Source organism: Polistes canadensis, unplaced genomic scaffold, assembly GCF_001313835.1.
Source record: "Polistes canadensis isolate GaletaPanama2010 unplaced genomic scaffold, ASM131383v1 scaffold_209, whole genome shotgun sequence".
In the NCBI taxonomy this organism is placed as follows: Eukaryota; Metazoa; Arthropoda; class Insecta; order Hymenoptera; family Vespidae; genus Polistes; species Polistes canadensis.
Window position 1 is genome coordinate 148,892 of NW_014569756.1, and position 19,221 is coordinate 168,112.

The window sequence follows — 19,221 nt, forward strand, 5'->3', positions numbered from 1 at the left end:
CAATAAAAGTAATATTAAAAATATATAAAATATTATTAAATATTAATTTATTTTCTTTCGTAAAAAGGAAAAAAAATCTTAAACTTTCAAGATGAAGACAATATGATATAAAATTTACAGGATTTAGATTTCGTTGTAAGGTGTTTAGTACTTTCATGTAAGCACCATAAATTAATCTTTTAGCGTGCCTGGGATGACATATTTTTTAGGATAATATTCGTATAAAAAAACATCAAGGAAACAAAAATTCTCCTCGTCGTGGATTCGATCCGACGATAACAGGAATACGAGACCGCGCCGCTACTTATTACTCTATCGAAGCAAAAGATATAAGTGAACATAAGAATTTTTCCGAAATTTCTACCCCCGTTTTTTCGCAAATGGTTGGCCACAATCAATTTATAAAGGGTGTAATGTATATTTCTCATGGACTATTACAAGTGTGAAAAGTTTGTAAAAAGATCAGAGGTTGCACATGATTGCTGTGCCCTTGTGAGACATCGTTCAATTTCTAATTATCGCATTATTTCCAATAAAGAATTATATACCAATTAAATACAATTTTCTATATACTGATATATCTTAATTGCTTATTTTCTTTTTCTAAGATAAATAAAACGAATCTGATTGGAAACGACCAAATTGTTTATTGTTATCAATAAAAATTTATACACGAGTTAGATATGACCATCGAAAATAATAATTACCTTTAATACTTTTTAATTATTTCTTATTTTTATTATATTTTTTAAAGATCGATATATATAAATACGAATCTGTTTAGAAAAGATCTAATTATTTGATTATTATTATTAATAAAAAATAATATACAAGTTAAATGTGATCTTAAGAAAGTTATTTAATTTCTTTTTTTTCTGATCGATGAAACAAAAGTAATTTGAAATAATCGAGAATCGATGGTGGACCGATTCCGGAGGCTGCGCTGTCGTCTTACAGTTCTCCCACGGGCGTTACCTTCTATGCAGTGTACCAAGCGCCTACACAAGTATATTGGTTAATGTAAAGTAACGTTGACGTCACATATCCATACATGGCCCCATCGCGGTATCACGTGGGTGTTCGGCGTTATAAATTATTTCTCTTTTTTTTTTCCTGTATTTCTTTTTATTTTTTTATTATTATTTGTCTACCTTCTTCTTCCCGATAGGGCTTTTATCTCTTACTCTTTAAATTGAATGACATATTCTATTTTGTCATAGCTTCGAGGGGTAGACCTTTTACCAATTTTGTTTTCGATCTATCTCGAGAACTTTCCCGATCGACCCACGTTAACATGAAATTTATTTGCCATATAATAATAATAATAATAATATTAATAATAATAATAATAATATCAAAAATAAAATATATGCACACACGGATCTCCAATTTTATTCCCCGGTTATCGATCGGTGGATTTAATTTATTCAATTAATGCTAATTAAAATGACGTGTTGATCAACGAGCAAAAGAACACAATTATTTTGACCTTGAATCGTAAATTAATTATTACGCATATTTTATTCGTCGAGTATAATTTATATTTCTTTTATTAAGATAAATATATATATTACTGCGGATCTGACGTATTTATATATTTATTTTTTTTTTATATATATATTAATATAATAAAACTCTGTAATGCGACGATAGAGATTCTTTTTTTCGCGAAAAATATCTTCCAGTTGAAATTGATGCATAATTATAAAAAAAAAAAAAAAAAAATAAACATTTAAAGGGCTGATTAATAAAAATTAGCGATCTTTGCTAAAGAAAATTGGTTTCTTCCTACTTGTTCTCCACGATCCTGCATAATTAAATTCTCCCCGAGGAATCCTTAATTTATCCATTACATTTATTCTACGAGATAACTAATTACCATTTCCTTTTTAAGGGTGAAGAAAGTTTTCATTGGTGGCCATCGCAAACAGAAAAACCCACTTTTACTGATTAAGGCGAAGAATAATATATTTTATTAACTTAAGAATTAATATCTTTAATTAAATACATTAAAATATCGTACAATAAATCTTACGATCTTGTTCGCCTAACACGTAACAGCGAGTAGACGCATAATTTGTTTTTTTGTAACAGGAACATTGTATTATTACACGTGTCATTCAAATAAACATTAATTAGTCCTAATCATTCATACCAGTGTAAGAAAAATTGGAATAAAATTCGTTGCTTTTTTGTTTCCTTTAAGAATAAAATTTATACGTCAACTCTTCTTTTCTTCTCCCTTTCCACTGGAAAGGATTTCAAAAAAAAAAAATAAAATAAAGAAAACCGCGAATTTTTCTGTTGGCTCTCGTATAATATAATATAAACAAATAATTAAAAGTGAAGGCTGATTTTATGCTGAAGAAAATTATAGAAAAAATGACAAAAAAGATTGAAGCTGTACAAGAAAGACAAAATAAACTTTCTTACACGAGCTGGATCGCGTTACCATTTATAGAGAATTTCTAGTAGGTGATACGCTGTAATAAAAGACAAATTGGAAATAATGAAGTACCTACACCTGTAGGTATAATTTAACGCTTCCAAAGGAAACTTCGTACGGTTGACTCAAAGCATAAAAAGACTTGTGAACCAAAAAGAATATATCTATGCATATAAAAGTTATCTGGAGAATTGTCGGTTGTCCTTCCCACGTTTACCCACCTGGCGGAAGGTCTTGGTACGTTGCAACTGTCGTGAGGCATTTGGATTGTTCATGTTCTTGTAGAAACCATAACCGCCTCCGCCGAGCCTTTTCCGTGGCCGCGAATCTTTGCTAGCTCCTACTTCTGTAAATTATCATAGCGTTAAGGAAACTGAACAGGCATTTTCTTGCTAAACGATTAACTAAAATTCCTTTTTAAAACAAGTGAAAAGTTAATTTTTAAACATTGAGCTTGTTGAATGTACCGTTGATTATAATAAAAATTGTTTCTTATTAATTTATCGCATTATTCATATAATTAAATCACATTGTCTCATACGAGAATTGTGCAGTAAATTAATTCTTCACTTAGATCCATTTTTTATAAGAACCAAATCAATGAAATGTTAATCTTATGTGATCAAAAAATATATCAAATATACAATTTGAATGGATAAATTATGTTATTTATAAAATCATACTTAAGTCAACAGCTGGTGGAACAACAAATCCAAAAGATGTAGCCACCTTAGCCAAATCCAATGTCTGAACATCAAAGATCTGTTTGAGATGATGCGAATCGTATGCTCTAACATACGCCTTGTACGCTTCCTTTGCTGATATGTTTAAGAAGTAGTTCTTAGAGATCAACTTCTCCAGCTGAAAGAGATAGTATAAATCATGTGATCCAGTTTAGGATGATAGAAAGTTAGAAGCCAAGTTCGTAAAAAAACGAACTCGTCATTGATATTTAAAACAATCTAATACAGTACAAATACATTTTACAAAATAATATCAATTAATTCGTTGATTTATAAATAAGCCAATTAAAAAAATTCTACGTTAAAAAAAGAAAGTCAGACAAAATGTAATATATTACACCGGATACATCGTTCATTTTATTGTCTCGTAAAATATAACTACGGGTAAATTTACTGCTCGTTATGAGAGACTCACTTCAAGTAAGATAAGAAAAGAAAGTTACTATGTATTTTTAACTTCTAAAGAAATGGCCAAAAAAAAAGAAAAATCAGAAAGAAATGGGACTAAAGTGAAGATATTCAAGATTCGAGGAGTATTTCACGGTATTTCGAAATCAAATCTTTCAACGTTAATTTCCAAGTGCGAACGAAGCGTCCGCGTGGTTCCTGGATTGATTTCGAATAAGCGAATGGTTGTTACATGAAGTGAGAGGAGAGGGATGAAAGAGGAGAATGAAATAGGAGTGGTGCGTGAATCACGCGTGTGGGCGCCACTTCGCACGTTTCTACCACAGAAGTCCTTCCTCCCCCACTCCTCTTTCCTCTCCTTAAACCATCCCCCTCCACTTTTCATATAAACGAGTAGTAGTGCAATAAAATTGTGCGAGTGCAATAAAGAGGAAAAATAAGACGGAGGTCGTGCTCCACACAACTTGAAAAAATGTTAAGAGAGAGAGAAAGAACGAGAGATAGATACAGTGGAATGAAACAAGATGAGAATAAGAGACAAGAAATAACATTATTGCGACTTGTATACTCCTTGTAAACACGAACGATTCGACGCACTTCCGTACTTCGTTGTTGCACTTTCACGCGGCAACTACGACGACCATAATTGCATCTCGTGTGATATATCTTACACTAGCTTTCGAATAATAATAATTCCATTTAGATTTTCATTATTCTTACTATGCGGTTAACACATAGCGATTACGTGTTCTTAAATTACAATCTTTAGCTAGATTGGTATTTAAAAATAATAGTTTCTTGCGCGATAGAACGCAATTTTTAAATATTCTAAGAAAAATATGAATTATTAGATATTTTTGTAATTAAAAAATACCTGCAATTGTATGTCTGCAATTTTATTCCATGAAAAATCAAATTCGTTGACTGGAACTTTAGCTTGCTTGAGATAACGAAGGAAGCCTAATTCTTCTGGTCGTAGAATTAATAAAGCGTGCCCACTGCTACCTTCCCCACGTGCCGTTCTTCCAACGCGATGAATGTATTCCTACGTATAAATTACAATGTTAGGTGTATCTTGGATTGAAAGTATGTCATAAGGTAAACATATAACAATTACATACCTTAGGATCATCCGGTGGATCGTATTGTACGATCCAGTCAACATCGGGTATGTCGAGACCTCTAGCAGCTACATCTGTACATAAAAGTATACCGGAAGAAGCATTGCAAAATTGGAAAAATGTTGTTGTCCGTTTAGTTTGTTTTTGCTTGCCCTGTATGTAAGAAAGTTTTAAAGTATTTTTTATACTAATGTATTTTGTATGATAATTAATTTAATGTAATCCATATAACCGAATACTCACGTGTATACTTAATACAGGAAGATCAATGTAATTTAAAAGTTCATGATGATACTTGACGGACATACAGGAACTGAAGAATACCATAATTTTCTTCTTTCTATTTTTCTTTAGGAATGTGAACAACAATAAGAAACGTTTTTCACTAGGACAAACTACATAGCCTTGTTCTAAACCTTCCACAGTTGCCTTCTCTTTTTCATCATCGACTCCAACATAAACAGGCTCTTTTTTTAATGCTAAACTCGTCAATGCTTCTACCTTCTTAGTCTGCGTTGCACTGAATAACATAGTTTGTCTTCTTTCTGTAATACAATTTATAATTACTTTTCTGTATAATTTATGTAGGATAATTTTTGTTATTATGATTGATGCTAACTTGGCAAAATGTTAATAATTTGTTTCAATTCCTCTTCAAAACCAATGTCTAAAATACGATCGGCTTCGTCGATGATAAGACATTGTAGATTTTTGTATAAAAAGTCTGGAGTATTTTGTAAATGATCCAACAATCTACCCGGTGTAGCAACAATGATGTTAATTCCTTTCGAGAGCTTTTGTGCTTCGGTTTGTCTGTTAGCACCGCCCATTAATAAACCATACGTATGGTAATGATATTTCATTAACTCTTTTAAAACACCAAACGTTTGCATTGATAATTCTCTTGTAGGAGAAATAATGATGCATCCAGTACCTAAATTAAAATATACATACACATATATACAAGAAAAAAGTAGACAAATGTACAAAATAATTTAATATAAATAGAACATACCATTGCGTGGCATAAATTTTAATTTATAAATTAATTCAACAGCAGGTATTAAAAAAGCCAATGTTTTTCCTGATCCAGTTTTGGCAGCACCAATTAAATCTCTTCCTTCTAATAACGGTGGAATTGATCTTGCTTGTATCTCAGTCATGTGCGTGAAACCCATATCTTGTATTCCTTTAAGAGTGTTTTCACAAACACGTTTACTTAATGTTTCAAAACTATTATTATTCAATACTTCTAATCCTAGAGAAGACCCAGGTACTAAAACGATAAATAATTTGGTATTATTTCTTAAATGATAGTACAGTTACTGTAAAGTCTCTTCTAAACTTACAATTCTTCTCAATGTCATCTGTAGTATTCTTTAATTGAGTATTTTCATTCTCTTCACTTTTGGTATCATTAGAGTCGTTTTCAGAATTCTCGTCTACTTTTTGTTCATCCAAAATTTTAGATATCTCTTGGTCTTTTTTCTTTTCTAATAAATAAATTTATTATTATTATATGTATTCATAGATTTTAAATAAATTACAAAGTATCACTTACTCTTAGCTGGACCATTTTGCGTCATTGGACGCTTAATTCCAATTTTTTCTTCTGTAGTATCTTCATCGACATCATTTTCAAGATTTTCAAGTTCAACTTCACCTTTAAATACAAGTAGCATACGACATTAAAATCTGTTTTTTCTCTCATTAAACTAGTCTTTTTTAAATTATTAATAAATATTATTAAATTATATTATAAGACACACAAAGAAATATTTTGTTGTGTATAGATAACCTATAAATTATATTTACCATTTTGCTTAATGGATCTCTCCTTCAATACTTTCAATTTATTCTTTTCTCTTTTCACAATCTTTCTCATTAAAACTTTATCGGGAAAAGACATTTTGTTTTTTTCTTTGAGGAAAATAAAAATTAATTTTATTTACACAAACCAAAAACACTTTACTTTTTCGAAAACTGCCCACGTGCAATAAGCAACACTGATAATATCCCTATGAGTATATGAATCATGAATACGAAGGAAATACTCGAAAGTGCTGCCTTTATTTTTGATTTTGTGAACTATTGCAACAAATGTATTGAAGTATTTGATCATTATTTGATATTAAAAAATTGTATATTTGAGTCATTCAGAAACTAATCAATCAGAAAAGTATATAAAGTCTTTTTTATATGGATGAAATAGTATAATATTTAAACAAATATGATATTTAGATTAATGTTTTATGAATCATTTGTCTTTTGTAAATTTGCATAAAAAAAGATGTATATATTTAAATATTTATTTATTCAAATAAGGATAACAATTTTTTTTTTTGATAATACTATTGTACTATAATGTTTCATGTTGTATGCATTTGTAAGGAGCAACGAAAAATCCCTAGTATCAAGTACGACAGCTCGCGGCAACATTTAGAAGCATAGTCGATACCTCGCAAGGTTCGATGTCCAAAAGAATAATAACCCGAGGCACAAAACGCGCGAGTCAATCAGTTGTCTCTATATACTATGCAAGTTATTAAAGCGTGCTATAAAACCGCAAACCATAATCTGATTATTATTTCTCCTTCCTAGAATTTAATACTATATAGTGGGTAAAATCCACACATTTAAGCACATATGGGGAAATGTCGCGTGTTGTATGTAATGAAGTGCAATAATTTGCATCTTAAATTGATCTATAGAAACATATAATTTATATATGAATTATAGAAAAAGAAATTATATCAATTAATAATAATTATCCTATGTATTAATAGATTTGTCATTTACTTTATTACATGCAATGGAACAAAAACCAAAAGAAAAGAATTCACTTATTAGATTAACTAATGAAAGTGCAATGGATCAAGAATCTAAAGTACGTTTATTTCTAATTTTTTAAATGATAGAAAATATCCAATCAATGTTCATCAAATGTTATTTTTAAAATGTGTGTTTAATTGTAGGAAACATTGATAAAAAAATTGCAAGCCAAGTCGCATGCTCTTTGTCTTTTAAATCAAGAACTCGATCAATGTAGAATACAAAAAGATCAATATAAATCTATGGCTGAAGAAGTACTAGAAAAATTTCTACATTTAGAGAAACAGCTAAACGATACGAAAGGATCAAACGGGTAATTTAATGACACGATTGCAAATCGTATGTCAAATTGATATTTAAAATCTAACTTATTTATTGTTTAGCTACAGTACTGATAATGACTTTAATACGTTGAATCTTCTATCAAAATCAAGAGAACATAACAAATGTTTGATGTTACAAGTCGAAATATTGAAGCAAAAGTTACGCGACGTCCAAGGTGATATTAAAATACTACGAACGAATAACAATCGTAGTAATAAAGAACAACAGGAAACACAATATACTTCCGCGATACATCAGAAAGAAGAAATGATTGAGCAATTAGAAAAATTAAATATAAAGGTTATTACATGATTTTATTGTTTAAATTATTAATTTTGTTATTGTTAACTTGATTTGTTATTTTAGTGTTCACAATTACAAATAGATCTACAAACTGTTCTCGATGAAAAATATGAATTAGAAATGGAAAGAGATGCGTTTAAATGTAAAGCACATCGGTTAAATCATGAACTATCCAAAGCATTGAATGCATCTAAGCCAATTGATGTAGATGCTCTTATTAATGAAAACAGGTAAATTTTAAATTATTCTATGATAATCAGAACAAGTTCAAGTAATTAAATATTATTTAATTATTTAGATATTTGCAAGAAAGATTACAACAACTAATTGAGGAAAAGGAACTCGCAAGACAATCTCTTTCAAAATATAAAGTGAGAATAAATTTTTGTATGAAATGTTTCCACTTATTTGCAATAATAATATACAGAATTTATAATCATTTGTTATCAGAGCATGTTGGATAGTAAAAGAACCAAAGAAACCATTAAATTTGGTGTTAATCCTGCTGCTGGAATGGTGATGAAACACAAACAAGGTTTAATGTTTCATTTCTAAGTACTAGTACAGCTAATATTAGAAGTAATATCTTTCAATAATTTAAGAATATAAATATTACAAGTTTATTCATATGTATTATAATTTTAGTCGAGGAACTTTTACAGCAAACACGAAAATCTACTGTTGCGATAGAAGAATTACATTGTTTGTGTACTGCTCTGATGGAAGCCTTGAACGATAAAACTTTAGCTTTAGCTCATCAGAAAAAAGCCAATAAGTAAGTTGGATATAAATTACTTTAAATATATTAAATTAATTAATGTGTAAATAATTATGTAATGAATGTATAGAATCTTGGCTTTGAGAATTTGTGAGTTGGACAGTATGATAGAGTCGCCAACAAAAACATTATTGGAAGGCTACACGAGTTCGGATGTTGACCAAAAAAGTAAGTGTTTGCGTAAATATTCTTATTAATAAATCATACAAATTATTACAAATGTTACTTCTCAGGTAATAGTCTTCGTAATGATCTAGACAACATATCTGAACGTACTACAGAAAATATCAATGAAAATTCGACTGATAAAAAAGAAACAATTGTAGATAATTCGTCTTCGGAAATACAATCAGAACATATTACGCAAATGAGTCTTCCTAAAAATTTAGAAAATTTAGTTCAAAAAGCACTAAACAATTTAAAAAACACCAACAAACACGACAAATAAAAATTTGATATATTTTATGTGCAAAAATATTACGAGGATCTGAAAAATATCAAGAAAATATCAAGAGTCGTCTCTGAACAATAGGTTGTGTTATTTTGTTTGATAACCGATAAATCAAATAATATTTAAAGTATAATACATATAAAAAAAAATATGTATGAAAAAACCCAAGAATATTTTTATCATCAACTATTTAATCGAAATGTGTTATATAGTATTGTGAATAATTTTACCGTGTTAATTTATTATTTTGTTATCAGATTATATTATTATAGTTTAGCAAATGTACTATACGTGTGTAGTATAGACATCATTTAAGATATATATATATATAGATAAATATATATTATATAAAAATATATGAATCATATATTATTATAAATAATTAGCATATGCAATATCAGCTGCATTGCCGTAATAAGCTGGTTGACAGTAAAAAGAACGTACCAGATAGCGCCGTTCGCGTAAATATTTTTCGTGCAAGACCCAATCTAATTGATTAAGCCAGGAATTAAATTTTGTATTGATGCCTTGCACGAAGTACGTACGTCCCAACTGTTGTTGTTGCTGCTGTTGTTGTTGTTGTTGTTGTTGATAGTAATAATAATTGGCATATCGATTCCTATAACGAAAATATTTTATATCAAACAATGAAAGTATCTCCATTAGGAACAAATAAAATAATAATAATTATTTATATCATACAAAATCTTTTGCTCTTTCAATTTAACATCTTTTCGTCTCTTCCATTCTTTGAAAACTTTATCATTTACTATACGTTTCATTTCCATTTGTTCTTTATGCGATTTTAGATTCGTTTGTTCAATCATTCGTAATTCTTTAGATAATTTTCGTTTCTCTTGCATCATCTGCTGTTTCTTTATATGGGCACACATCTATGTTCATTTATTTTCACAGAAATATAATTTACAATTAGAGAGTAAATGGAAATAAATTACAATATTTTATATTGTAGATAAAAATTTATTCGAAACCTGAGCTAGTCTTTTAGATTCTATTTCTGCTAATTTAGTTTGTAATTTCTGTTGTTTCTCCTTTTGTTCTTGTTTGATCATTTGCTTATATTTAATATTTTTTTGTTTCTTCCAATTCTCGAATGCTAAGTAATTTTTATCTTCATATTTCCTTTAAAAACAAAATTATATTATTTTTATAATTTTAAAATAATTAATTTAGTTAATTTAATTTGTTAATTAATCGAACATTTTATTATCTTGTGTTTTACGATTGATTTTAATTGGATCACGCTTTGCCTTCTTGTTTGGGTCCGTTTTTTGTGGATTATTATTCCATACTTCGACTATATCTACATTCATTTTTGTGTCGTTGAATAAAACGATATTTTTATCTTCATTTGCACAATTGTCTTCTAATTTTGTCTACAAAAATAATTAAAATCGATATTCGAAATGAGATATTTACAAATACTCGTTTTACTAACTTACTTCTTTTATTGAAATTCGTGAATTAAATTTATTAAATCCATTAATATTACTAAAAGTTAACGATCGAGTTTTTAAATCAATATTATCTTTTGTAAAATAATTTGTAATATTTGTTAACGTAGAATCACTTTTTGATCGTCTATTTTTGAAATATCGTTCAATATTAATATTTATAATATCAATATTTTTCTTGCTTGGCTCATTTTTTATTTTTTTTATATTTTCAGTATGATTATTCATTTCAATTTTAGAAGATTGTGAATTAAGTTCATAGTTTGAATTAAATTTGTTGCTTAATATAATTGATGATAATGTATCCTAAAAATATTGTCATTTTAATATAATAAATATATTAAAAAAATATATAATTAATTATGGGATAAAACCTTGTCAATATCTTCAATTAAATTTTCTGATATTTCTCTTGAATGTGAATTTATTAATTTAGCCATTTTTTTGGAACACCATTCCTCATAAACAACCCGATGTAATTTGGCGACTTGTGCTAATATTTAAATTTATAAATAATATTAAATATTAAAAAAAAGTGCATTATTTTTTTTTATATTTATAATCATATTTACCAGTATTTTCAAGGGTTCCATTGATCATTTGTTTAACGATGCTCCCTAAATCTTCGACTGAAACGCTTTTAATTTTGTTTCCGATCGACATAATTAAAATTAATTCTTGATTATAAAATACAAATGTGTTTAAAAATTTTCAATTTTATACATGATGACATAAATGTATAAAAAACACTAAAAATTTATCATACTCAAATGAAAAATTTTAACTTTTTTACAAAATAATTGTTAATTTAATCATTTCACCGGAACGAATAGCATTTCACAAAACTTCAAATTTGGACGTAAGCAACCATAATTTCGTGATACTAGTGAGATGACAAGATTATTTAAATTTAAAGATGGCGATAGTAATGCGTATACATTGTGACTTAAAAATATTGCTAAAAAGAAATTATGGGTTTTAATAATTATGGAAAAAAAAACGATGAACACACAACAAATAACAATAAATTAAAATATATTCAATGAATATACACTGGGTCACATTATTGGATATTTACAACAATATGAATAATAAATCGAATAGAGATAGTAATAATGTACATGTTAGAACTATACAAGAAAAAAAACCACCATTGATTAATTTATCCTTGGCACTTTATCAAACATAATATAATAAATTCATTTGAAATTTCCTTTAATCCAATCGAGATATTGCGTGACGCGTGTATAAACACCAGGATAACCAGGTTCACCACATTTGTTACCGAAAGATACGATGCCTATCTGCATCCATCGGCCTTCGACTCTTAACATTAATGGGCCGCCTGAATCACCTTGACAAGCGTCCTTGCCACCTTGACTGTAGCCAGCACATAAGAAATTATTCGTAATTGGTTGAAAGTAAGCTGCATTGCAGTCCTCGTTTCTCCATACAGGCAATACAGCTTGTCGTTGAACTGTACTTTCTTTTCCACCTGTTACATGTTTCCACAGATTTGTGTTATTGTTAATATGTTTAATGTAAACGTTATATACTTTTGAATGATAATTTAATGAAATAATAAATTACCGTAATATGTTGTACCCCATCCGACAACGGTTGGTCTAGCACCAGCAAAAACTTCACTACGAAAGCGTCCCTGTGGTAGACATATTGGTATCACATAGGGTGACTTTTTAACAGGTCTGTTTAATTCGAGTACAGCGATATCGTTGTAAAAACCAACTCGGGAAAATTTAGGATGAGCATAAATAGCTCGAACGGCATAGGTTTCAGGTGAGGACGGTTCATCGTCTCTTTCGAGGTCTATATCACCAAGACGTACAGTGAATTGTCTTGTAGCAAATCTAATCGTTTGAAAAATGTTGAATTTATTTTATACAAATTCCTCACTTTCTCATCAAAAAGACAATATAGAAATAAACTAGAAATTGTTTTTACTGACGGTCGTTGTCGTTGATCTCGCGTACAATGCGCAGCAGTTAGGATATGACGTGGTCCAACTAAGGATCCCCCACACCAGAATTCAGTACGCTTTGAACCGTGAAGAAAAATAGCTGCCATCCAAGGCCAACGTCCTGGCAATGCTTCTTCACCTCCAACAACCCTATACTTTCCAGAATTTCTCACTCCACATTCTAACGGATAGAAAATATTTGATTGACTTTCTAACTTAATGACAATGCTATCGAAAAATGGTCAAATACCTTCGTCATCTTGTATGTAATTATTGTCGACAGTGCCTAGTGTCTCAACATTGTTCGAATTGTTGACTGACAAATCTGGCATCAGGATCGTTCCGGTTGATGGTTCTAAAGTAGATGAATCAACTGGATACAATGGTATAGGTCGAGGTGTAGGTGGTTTTATAGGGCGATATGGTGGTCGAGTAGGTCGTACAGTGTTCTCAATAATTGGCGGAGAAACGGTACCAGTGATTATTCTGAAAGATTAAGAACACAATCAAATATTATCGAATTATTGATCGATAGTTCTTTAATCTTTCTTTATCTTACCCATCGTTCAATAAATCATCAGTTTTTTTCATTGGACAACAAACGCCAGGTACGAATATACTTTTGAAACATAAGGATTGTCTTAGTTTTTTCAAATCCAGCAATAGTTGTGGACAATTACTGAGATCTTGACACTTCCCTGATGAACCATCTGCTGTAATGCACGTAGGTATTACGGATTCTCTATCCCTATTAGCTAATTCCACTGATTGTTGAGGTTGTATTTGAGAAATTGGTCTTGATAAATTTGTTGATGTTACGGCTAAAATTGTAGGTTCTAATGTTGTAGTCCTTACAGTTGTTGTTGTTGTTGTTGTCGTTGTTAATGGAATTCCTGTTGTTTGTAATTTTATTGTTGGTTTCGATGTTAATCCAACACCTCTTCTCACCAATGGTGCTATACTGTCCGTTACATTAAGTCCTATGATATTTAAACGATATTTACAAATGTTGAATAATATTGTTTAAACAAATTAATAGTACAATCCCACCTAAAATATTTTTCGATATGGTGTATAAAGCTGATGGGAGTTCTTTTGGTGGACTATTCGAGTTCTCCACTCCTCTCGTCATATTAACGATGTAACTACCCACAGTGTTCAATGCGCCTAAAGTTTCGCTTAAAGTCGTCAAAGGATCTGTCTGTTCTTCTTCAATTTTAACCAGATGTACACGGGGTGGTCGAATTTGAACGTCTCTTCTGTACAATTGACTTCCCGTTCTTCGTACTCCGGAATTCCAAGTTTCCGATGACCATCCTCGAGTCGGTAATGGCCCATAAGAAGATGGTATTCTATATCCTAATGCTAAATATTACGTAAATTATAATCCTAAGATCAAAAATTTGGTCAATCATTCGTTTTACTTACGTTGACCATGATATCGTACAATTTCTTCGGTATACGAAAAAGCTCCGCCAAATATATTCCATATTAAACAAAATTCTGTAATTATAGAAAATGATTGATAATAATCATTATTTTATTTCCAATTTTTCAATTGAAAAAAAAATGGAATGTTTTTTCTTGGGAATGAAATTTTTTTTCTTTATACAATATCATGTTGTGCAACAAGCCTATAAATTTTCAATTCAATGAGACATTGGAAAACCTATTACTTAAACGTGTGTTCTGAATAAGTAAATAGGTATTTCTTTCATAGACGCCATATGTGTTATGCAATACTTGCGAAAAGTATGAGTCGAAAGACAACTTTCGAATCATTTGGGAATTCTCGATATCGAAAAATATCGTGTTAATAAGAAATTTTGTATTTGTGTATAAGACATTCAAAAAGAAAGAAAAATCAAAGAAGATGATCGAATTGATTTAGAAATATCCCTTGAACTAGAATTTATATGAGTATCTTCTTTAAAAAAAAATCCCATAGAATTATATCCGGCTTCTAAACTTATTTCGAATATTTCGGCACAAAGGAATATGTTTGGAATCAGGGAAGAACCGGTTCTTTGAGTAACCCAAATTTGAAGCTATCATTATCAAATAAAACAACGATGAAGATACGGATCCTTGTCATTTTTCATTCCTAAATTTTTTTGTTTTATTTATTTTAATGTCAACTTTTAGTCATTGTTATGTAGGTGATCCTTTCTTTTCGACCTTTCTTTCAAAGAACAAGATAAAAAAGAATAGCTTAGAAACGTCTCTTTGTCATCCCACGTTCCATTTCTGCATAATCAATGAGAGAAGGAACATTTTTGTATCGTTTATTGGGTTAATTACATACAGGTAAAGAATACTAATCTTTTTAATATATATTTATTTTTTCTTTTAAGCTTGATTTTCAATGAATAATCTAATAGAATTTGTATGACATCGAGAAGACTTCTCATTTATCAAGTTGAATGAAAAATTGAAGGTTGAAAGACAAAGAAAAAAAGAAAGAAAGAAAGAAGGACAGGACAGAAAGAAAGGGCTGGGGGTATATAAGGGGAGTCTAATTACAAAATTACGTGTGCATGAAAAAGGAGGACTTTTCGGTACAAGTTACTACACATGGACTTCATCGACGGTGAAAGTTGCTCGACGAGAAAGTGTGCCTTTCTTCCGTTCACTGACTCATACAGCTAATACATTCAAACTATTTACGTCGAAGTGAAGATCATTTATTTTTCTTAGAATGAGAAGGGGGTAAGAGAGCGAAACGTGATCATTGTTATATGACCACTCTCTCATCTGTATCTGAAAAATCCCAATCGTAAAATATACGAAGAAAGTTTCATACTTCATCGAACTTTAAGTGCGCTTCTATACATGTTAATGTACGTATGTGTGTGTACGCGTACGCGTCACTGTGTTATGTTTATATGTATACACACATTTACACACGAGAGAATTCAATTTTTCTCTCACTTTTTTTTTTTTTTAATTATGAAAATAATTATGTCTATCAAAATTGTGTAACATCGTTGCATGACTTTTGTTTTTTATTTTTGATAATATCTCATAACGTAATTTATCGACATGGCATTGAGCTACATTTTGATGCAACAGGTAATTTGATAATTATAGGAGATGGTGTAAGAAAAAAACCCTCATCATGCGGGTATAATGACATTCAAAATATTGTTATGTTTCTGATAGGATTATAAAAAAAATACAAAAACTAACTGAAGGAACGATGATGACTGCTTATGCAATAGGGTGTTAATTGCTTGATTGCTCTATTCTAATTGCATCTTGTATCGTGCATACAGGTAGACTAAATTTAATCGAATTTAATTGAACTTTTGAATGTGTGTATGTGTGTGTGAAATATTTGTTTCCATTGATCTGTTTCACGACGATTTAAATGATTCTAAAGCATAAATTAAAGAACAAGATTTTTTTTTAATGCAATTATACTAATTAATGTAAATATGAATTTCGTGCAATAAATGAAACAAAAATGTGAGTTCTTATTTATGTACATACAAAAAAAGGAACTCTTATCGAAAGCGTTACGTTCTGACGCACGGTGAAAGTGTGCTGAATTTCAGCAAATTGAAATAAAATAAAATAAAAATTTAAAAAAAGAAAAAAAAGAGAAAGAAAGATAGAATAGATTTCATGTTGGATAATACAAACGAAAGATTCTTCGTTAAAATAAAACAAAAGTTACAATTAATAAACGGCGCGTGATAAGAAACTGCGCTTAGCGTTGTGTTCTTTACGGTTTGTGATTTTCTTCTTCAATTACGACGACAACACATTAGAACACACGTGCTCCGCGCGAGTTAAATGCATATTTTTTAATTATTTGTTTTGTCACGACAAATATGTAATTCAATCATTTACTTTAATGTATTTATATAATCTAAAATTATGATACTAATGACGATCAATTATTTCATTTATTTTTATATATTTTCTTAATTAGATAGATATTAGAATATTTATAAGAAAAACATCATGCATATACATAAAAATAATGAAAGAACGAATCAAAATTCATGAACAAGAGACCTACTGACGTTAGTTTGAAAGCAGCATGTAGAAAGTACCGCGTTTTCTACGATACACACGCCTCTAAACATTTGTGGATTTTGGTTTTATTTTATTATTTTATATTTTTATTTTTTGCTGACATTTCTATCCTTTTTCTCGATTCAGGTTCTAACGCAAATCACTATGTTAAAACATTTCTTTCTTGCATATAAAAAAAAAAAGCAAAAATACAAAATAATACAAAATAAAAAATTACTTCGCTATCATCATCTAAACAATCTCAGCCAGTGTGATATTGTTAGGATTTGTTATAGAAAAGAGAGAGGGTGGTCTCTTTCTGTGTCTCTCTCTCTCTCTCTCCCTCTCTCTCTCTCATAAACAATACACTTACTAAAAAGAAATAAAGAGAACATCTTCGTTAAAGAAATTCCCATCAAGTTTTCACGTACATTCCAGCACTTAATCCACAACACTACTGCTGAGACTGTCACACACCACACCTGACACCTACTAAACACTTTCTGAGTAGCTCACCAGCAGACACAGTGCTGAACTATTAAAAGAGACTCTCTGTCGTGAAGATCACCGGAGTACCGGCAAATTTTGCATGGTATCGAATTTGAAGAAAGAGAAAGAAAGAAAGAGAGAAAGAGAGAGAGAGATATGAGCAGAAAAGAGAGAGAGTTGAAAGGAGACAGAAGAAGAAAAAGAAAAGAGAAGGGAGAAAAGAGGAGACCCGAAGAAAGAAAAGGATAGAGATAGACACCCAGAGAAGAGAAAGAATGCAAAAGAAGAGTGAAGAGATAAAAGAGTGATGAATTAAAGGGGAGAAAAAGAAGAATTTTTTTTTGTTTTAATTGAAAACTTGTGTAAAAGTAAGAAGGAAGCAAGTTTTCGTGCAACCGTGATTGCAGAGAACCCAGGCTACAGCGACTGCCCGTGAAAAGACCTCGACACACTTTATTTCTGATGTGCTAGCTTGCTTGCTTGCTTACTCGCTCGCTCTCTCTTTATTTACTCTTCCTCCTTTTCTCTGATGGAAACACGCCATCCCTAACACGACTATCAAGGGAAAGTGTTCATCGCTGTATTATTGCTACTAATACTACTACTACTACCTCTTGCTATTGCTCTTTCTTCTACCGCTCCATCAGCTTTCGATTATTCGTTATGGGTACATATATACACCTTGGAATGCACTCTTCTTGTTTTTCTTCTTTTTGATCTTGATCTTGATCATGCTTCCTTCATGCCTTTTTTCTGATTCCTCCCATGATCGAAGACGAAGAAATTATTTTATTATTATTTCCATCGAATGGATTTAATGATTATTGATAGTCCCGTTTCTTTATTATTTTTTGGTTTGGTTTAATTTTATTACTCACGAATTGATTAATTTGTAAATTTATTATTGGAATTCACATTACATTTTTAACTTCTCCCTTTCCTCTTCCCTCTCTCTTTCTTTTTAGATTTGTGTAACTATTTTCGAATAATTGTCCTTCCATCTATTTCTCAATCATCCAATTTCTCTTCCCTCTCTCTTTCTTTTTAGATTTGTGTAACTATTTTCGAATAATTGTCCTTCCATCTATTTCTCAATCATCCAATTTCTCTTCCCTCTCTCTTTCTTTCTCTCTTTCTGTGACATTTTTTATCAACGCGAATATTGTGCCACAGATTCTCTTTCTAACGTATACAATATACAATTTATATGGAATTCATCAATGTACAAACTGTTCATACTCGTAACAGTATCAGGGGGACACATTTTTTTGTTAATAAGATTTATGTATATATAGCTTCACTGTTCATACTAAAAACATTATAAGAATCGAGAATGAACAGCTTGCGTGTACGTGTATGTGAATGCTGTTAGATAGATATTAAAAACAATGGAAAGTTTGCTTTGTTAATCGTCTAATGCAATTGTTAGTTAATCGCATCTGGTTTTTTTTTTGGATCCAACGCAATACGTATTTGTATATATCAGCTTAAAATTATCTTACTAGCGTATATAATGTAGCGCGATTATAACACATTATGCAATATAATATTTTATTGTGTTGTTGTGTATCATTTAAAATACACAAGAAAATTCGATGCGAACAAAATATTTCTTGTTAGAATGTACGAAACAAATATTTTTGTTCTTCTTTTATCCTATATTTTTTATATTTTTTTGTTTGTTAATGTTTATATATATCTTCTGGCTTACATTAAACATATGCTTATGCCATCATCCCTTTTATTCTTCTTTTTTTGTGTTCACATTAAAACCATATAATTGTCAAAATCAATGAATCATTATATTATTATTATTATTATTATTATTATTATTAATAATATTATTATTA

General features: G+C 30.0%; 3 protein-coding genes across 4 annotated transcripts; 1 reads left to right on the top strand and 2 right to left on the bottom strand.

Annotated features, from left to right (window-relative positions):
- Positions 1-1,952: 1,952 nt before the first annotated feature.
- LOC106789986 (probable ATP-dependent RNA helicase pitchoune) lies at positions 1,953-6,744 on the bottom strand. The gene is made up of 10 exons (XM_014754586.1): positions 6,534-6,744; positions 6,280-6,381; positions 6,068-6,211; positions 5,734-5,994; positions 5,338-5,652; positions 4,962-5,263; positions 4,719-4,871; positions 4,472-4,642; positions 3,130-3,307; positions 1,953-2,792 (listed from the first exon to the last, which is right to left on the bottom strand). Exons 1-10 carry the CDS (start codon positions 6,625-6,627, stop codon positions 2,626-2,628), a joined length of 1,887 nt encoding a protein of 628 aa, XP_014610072.1. The 5' UTR covers positions 6,628-6,744; the 3' UTR covers positions 1,953-2,625.
- Positions 6,745-7,226: 482 nt separating this feature from the next.
- LOC106789954 (coiled-coil domain-containing protein 149) lies at positions 7,227-9,568 on the top strand. Of its 2 annotated transcripts, none has more exons than XM_014754535.1 (9): positions 7,227-7,605; positions 7,694-7,863; positions 7,940-8,174; positions 8,241-8,407; positions 8,476-8,548; positions 8,628-8,712; positions 8,823-8,952; positions 9,026-9,123; positions 9,189-9,568. In XM_014754535.1, exons 1-9 carry the CDS (start codon positions 7,531-7,533, stop codon positions 9,401-9,403), a joined length of 1,248 nt encoding a protein of 415 aa, XP_014610021.1. In that variant the 5' UTR covers positions 7,227-7,530; the 3' UTR covers positions 9,404-9,568. The 2 variants fall into 2 exon arrangements, with proteins under 2 accessions (XP_014610021.1, XP_014610020.1); XM_014754534.1 differs by having other exon boundaries at positions 7,228-7,605; positions 7,934-8,174.
- A 2,429-nt stretch (positions 9,569-11,997) lies between these two features.
- On the bottom strand, positions 11,998-15,104 carry LOC106789953 (proclotting enzyme). Its single transcript, XM_014754532.1, has 8 exons — positions 15,098-15,104; positions 14,288-14,362; positions 13,910-14,224; positions 13,419-13,839; positions 13,110-13,345; positions 12,848-13,040; positions 12,472-12,749; positions 11,998-12,376 (listed from the first exon to the last, which is right to left on the bottom strand). Exons 1-8 carry the CDS (start codon positions 15,102-15,104, stop codon positions 12,081-12,083), a joined length of 1,821 nt encoding a protein of 606 aa, XP_014610018.1. The 3' UTR covers positions 11,998-12,080.
- Positions 15,105-19,221: the final 4,117 nt, after the last annotated feature.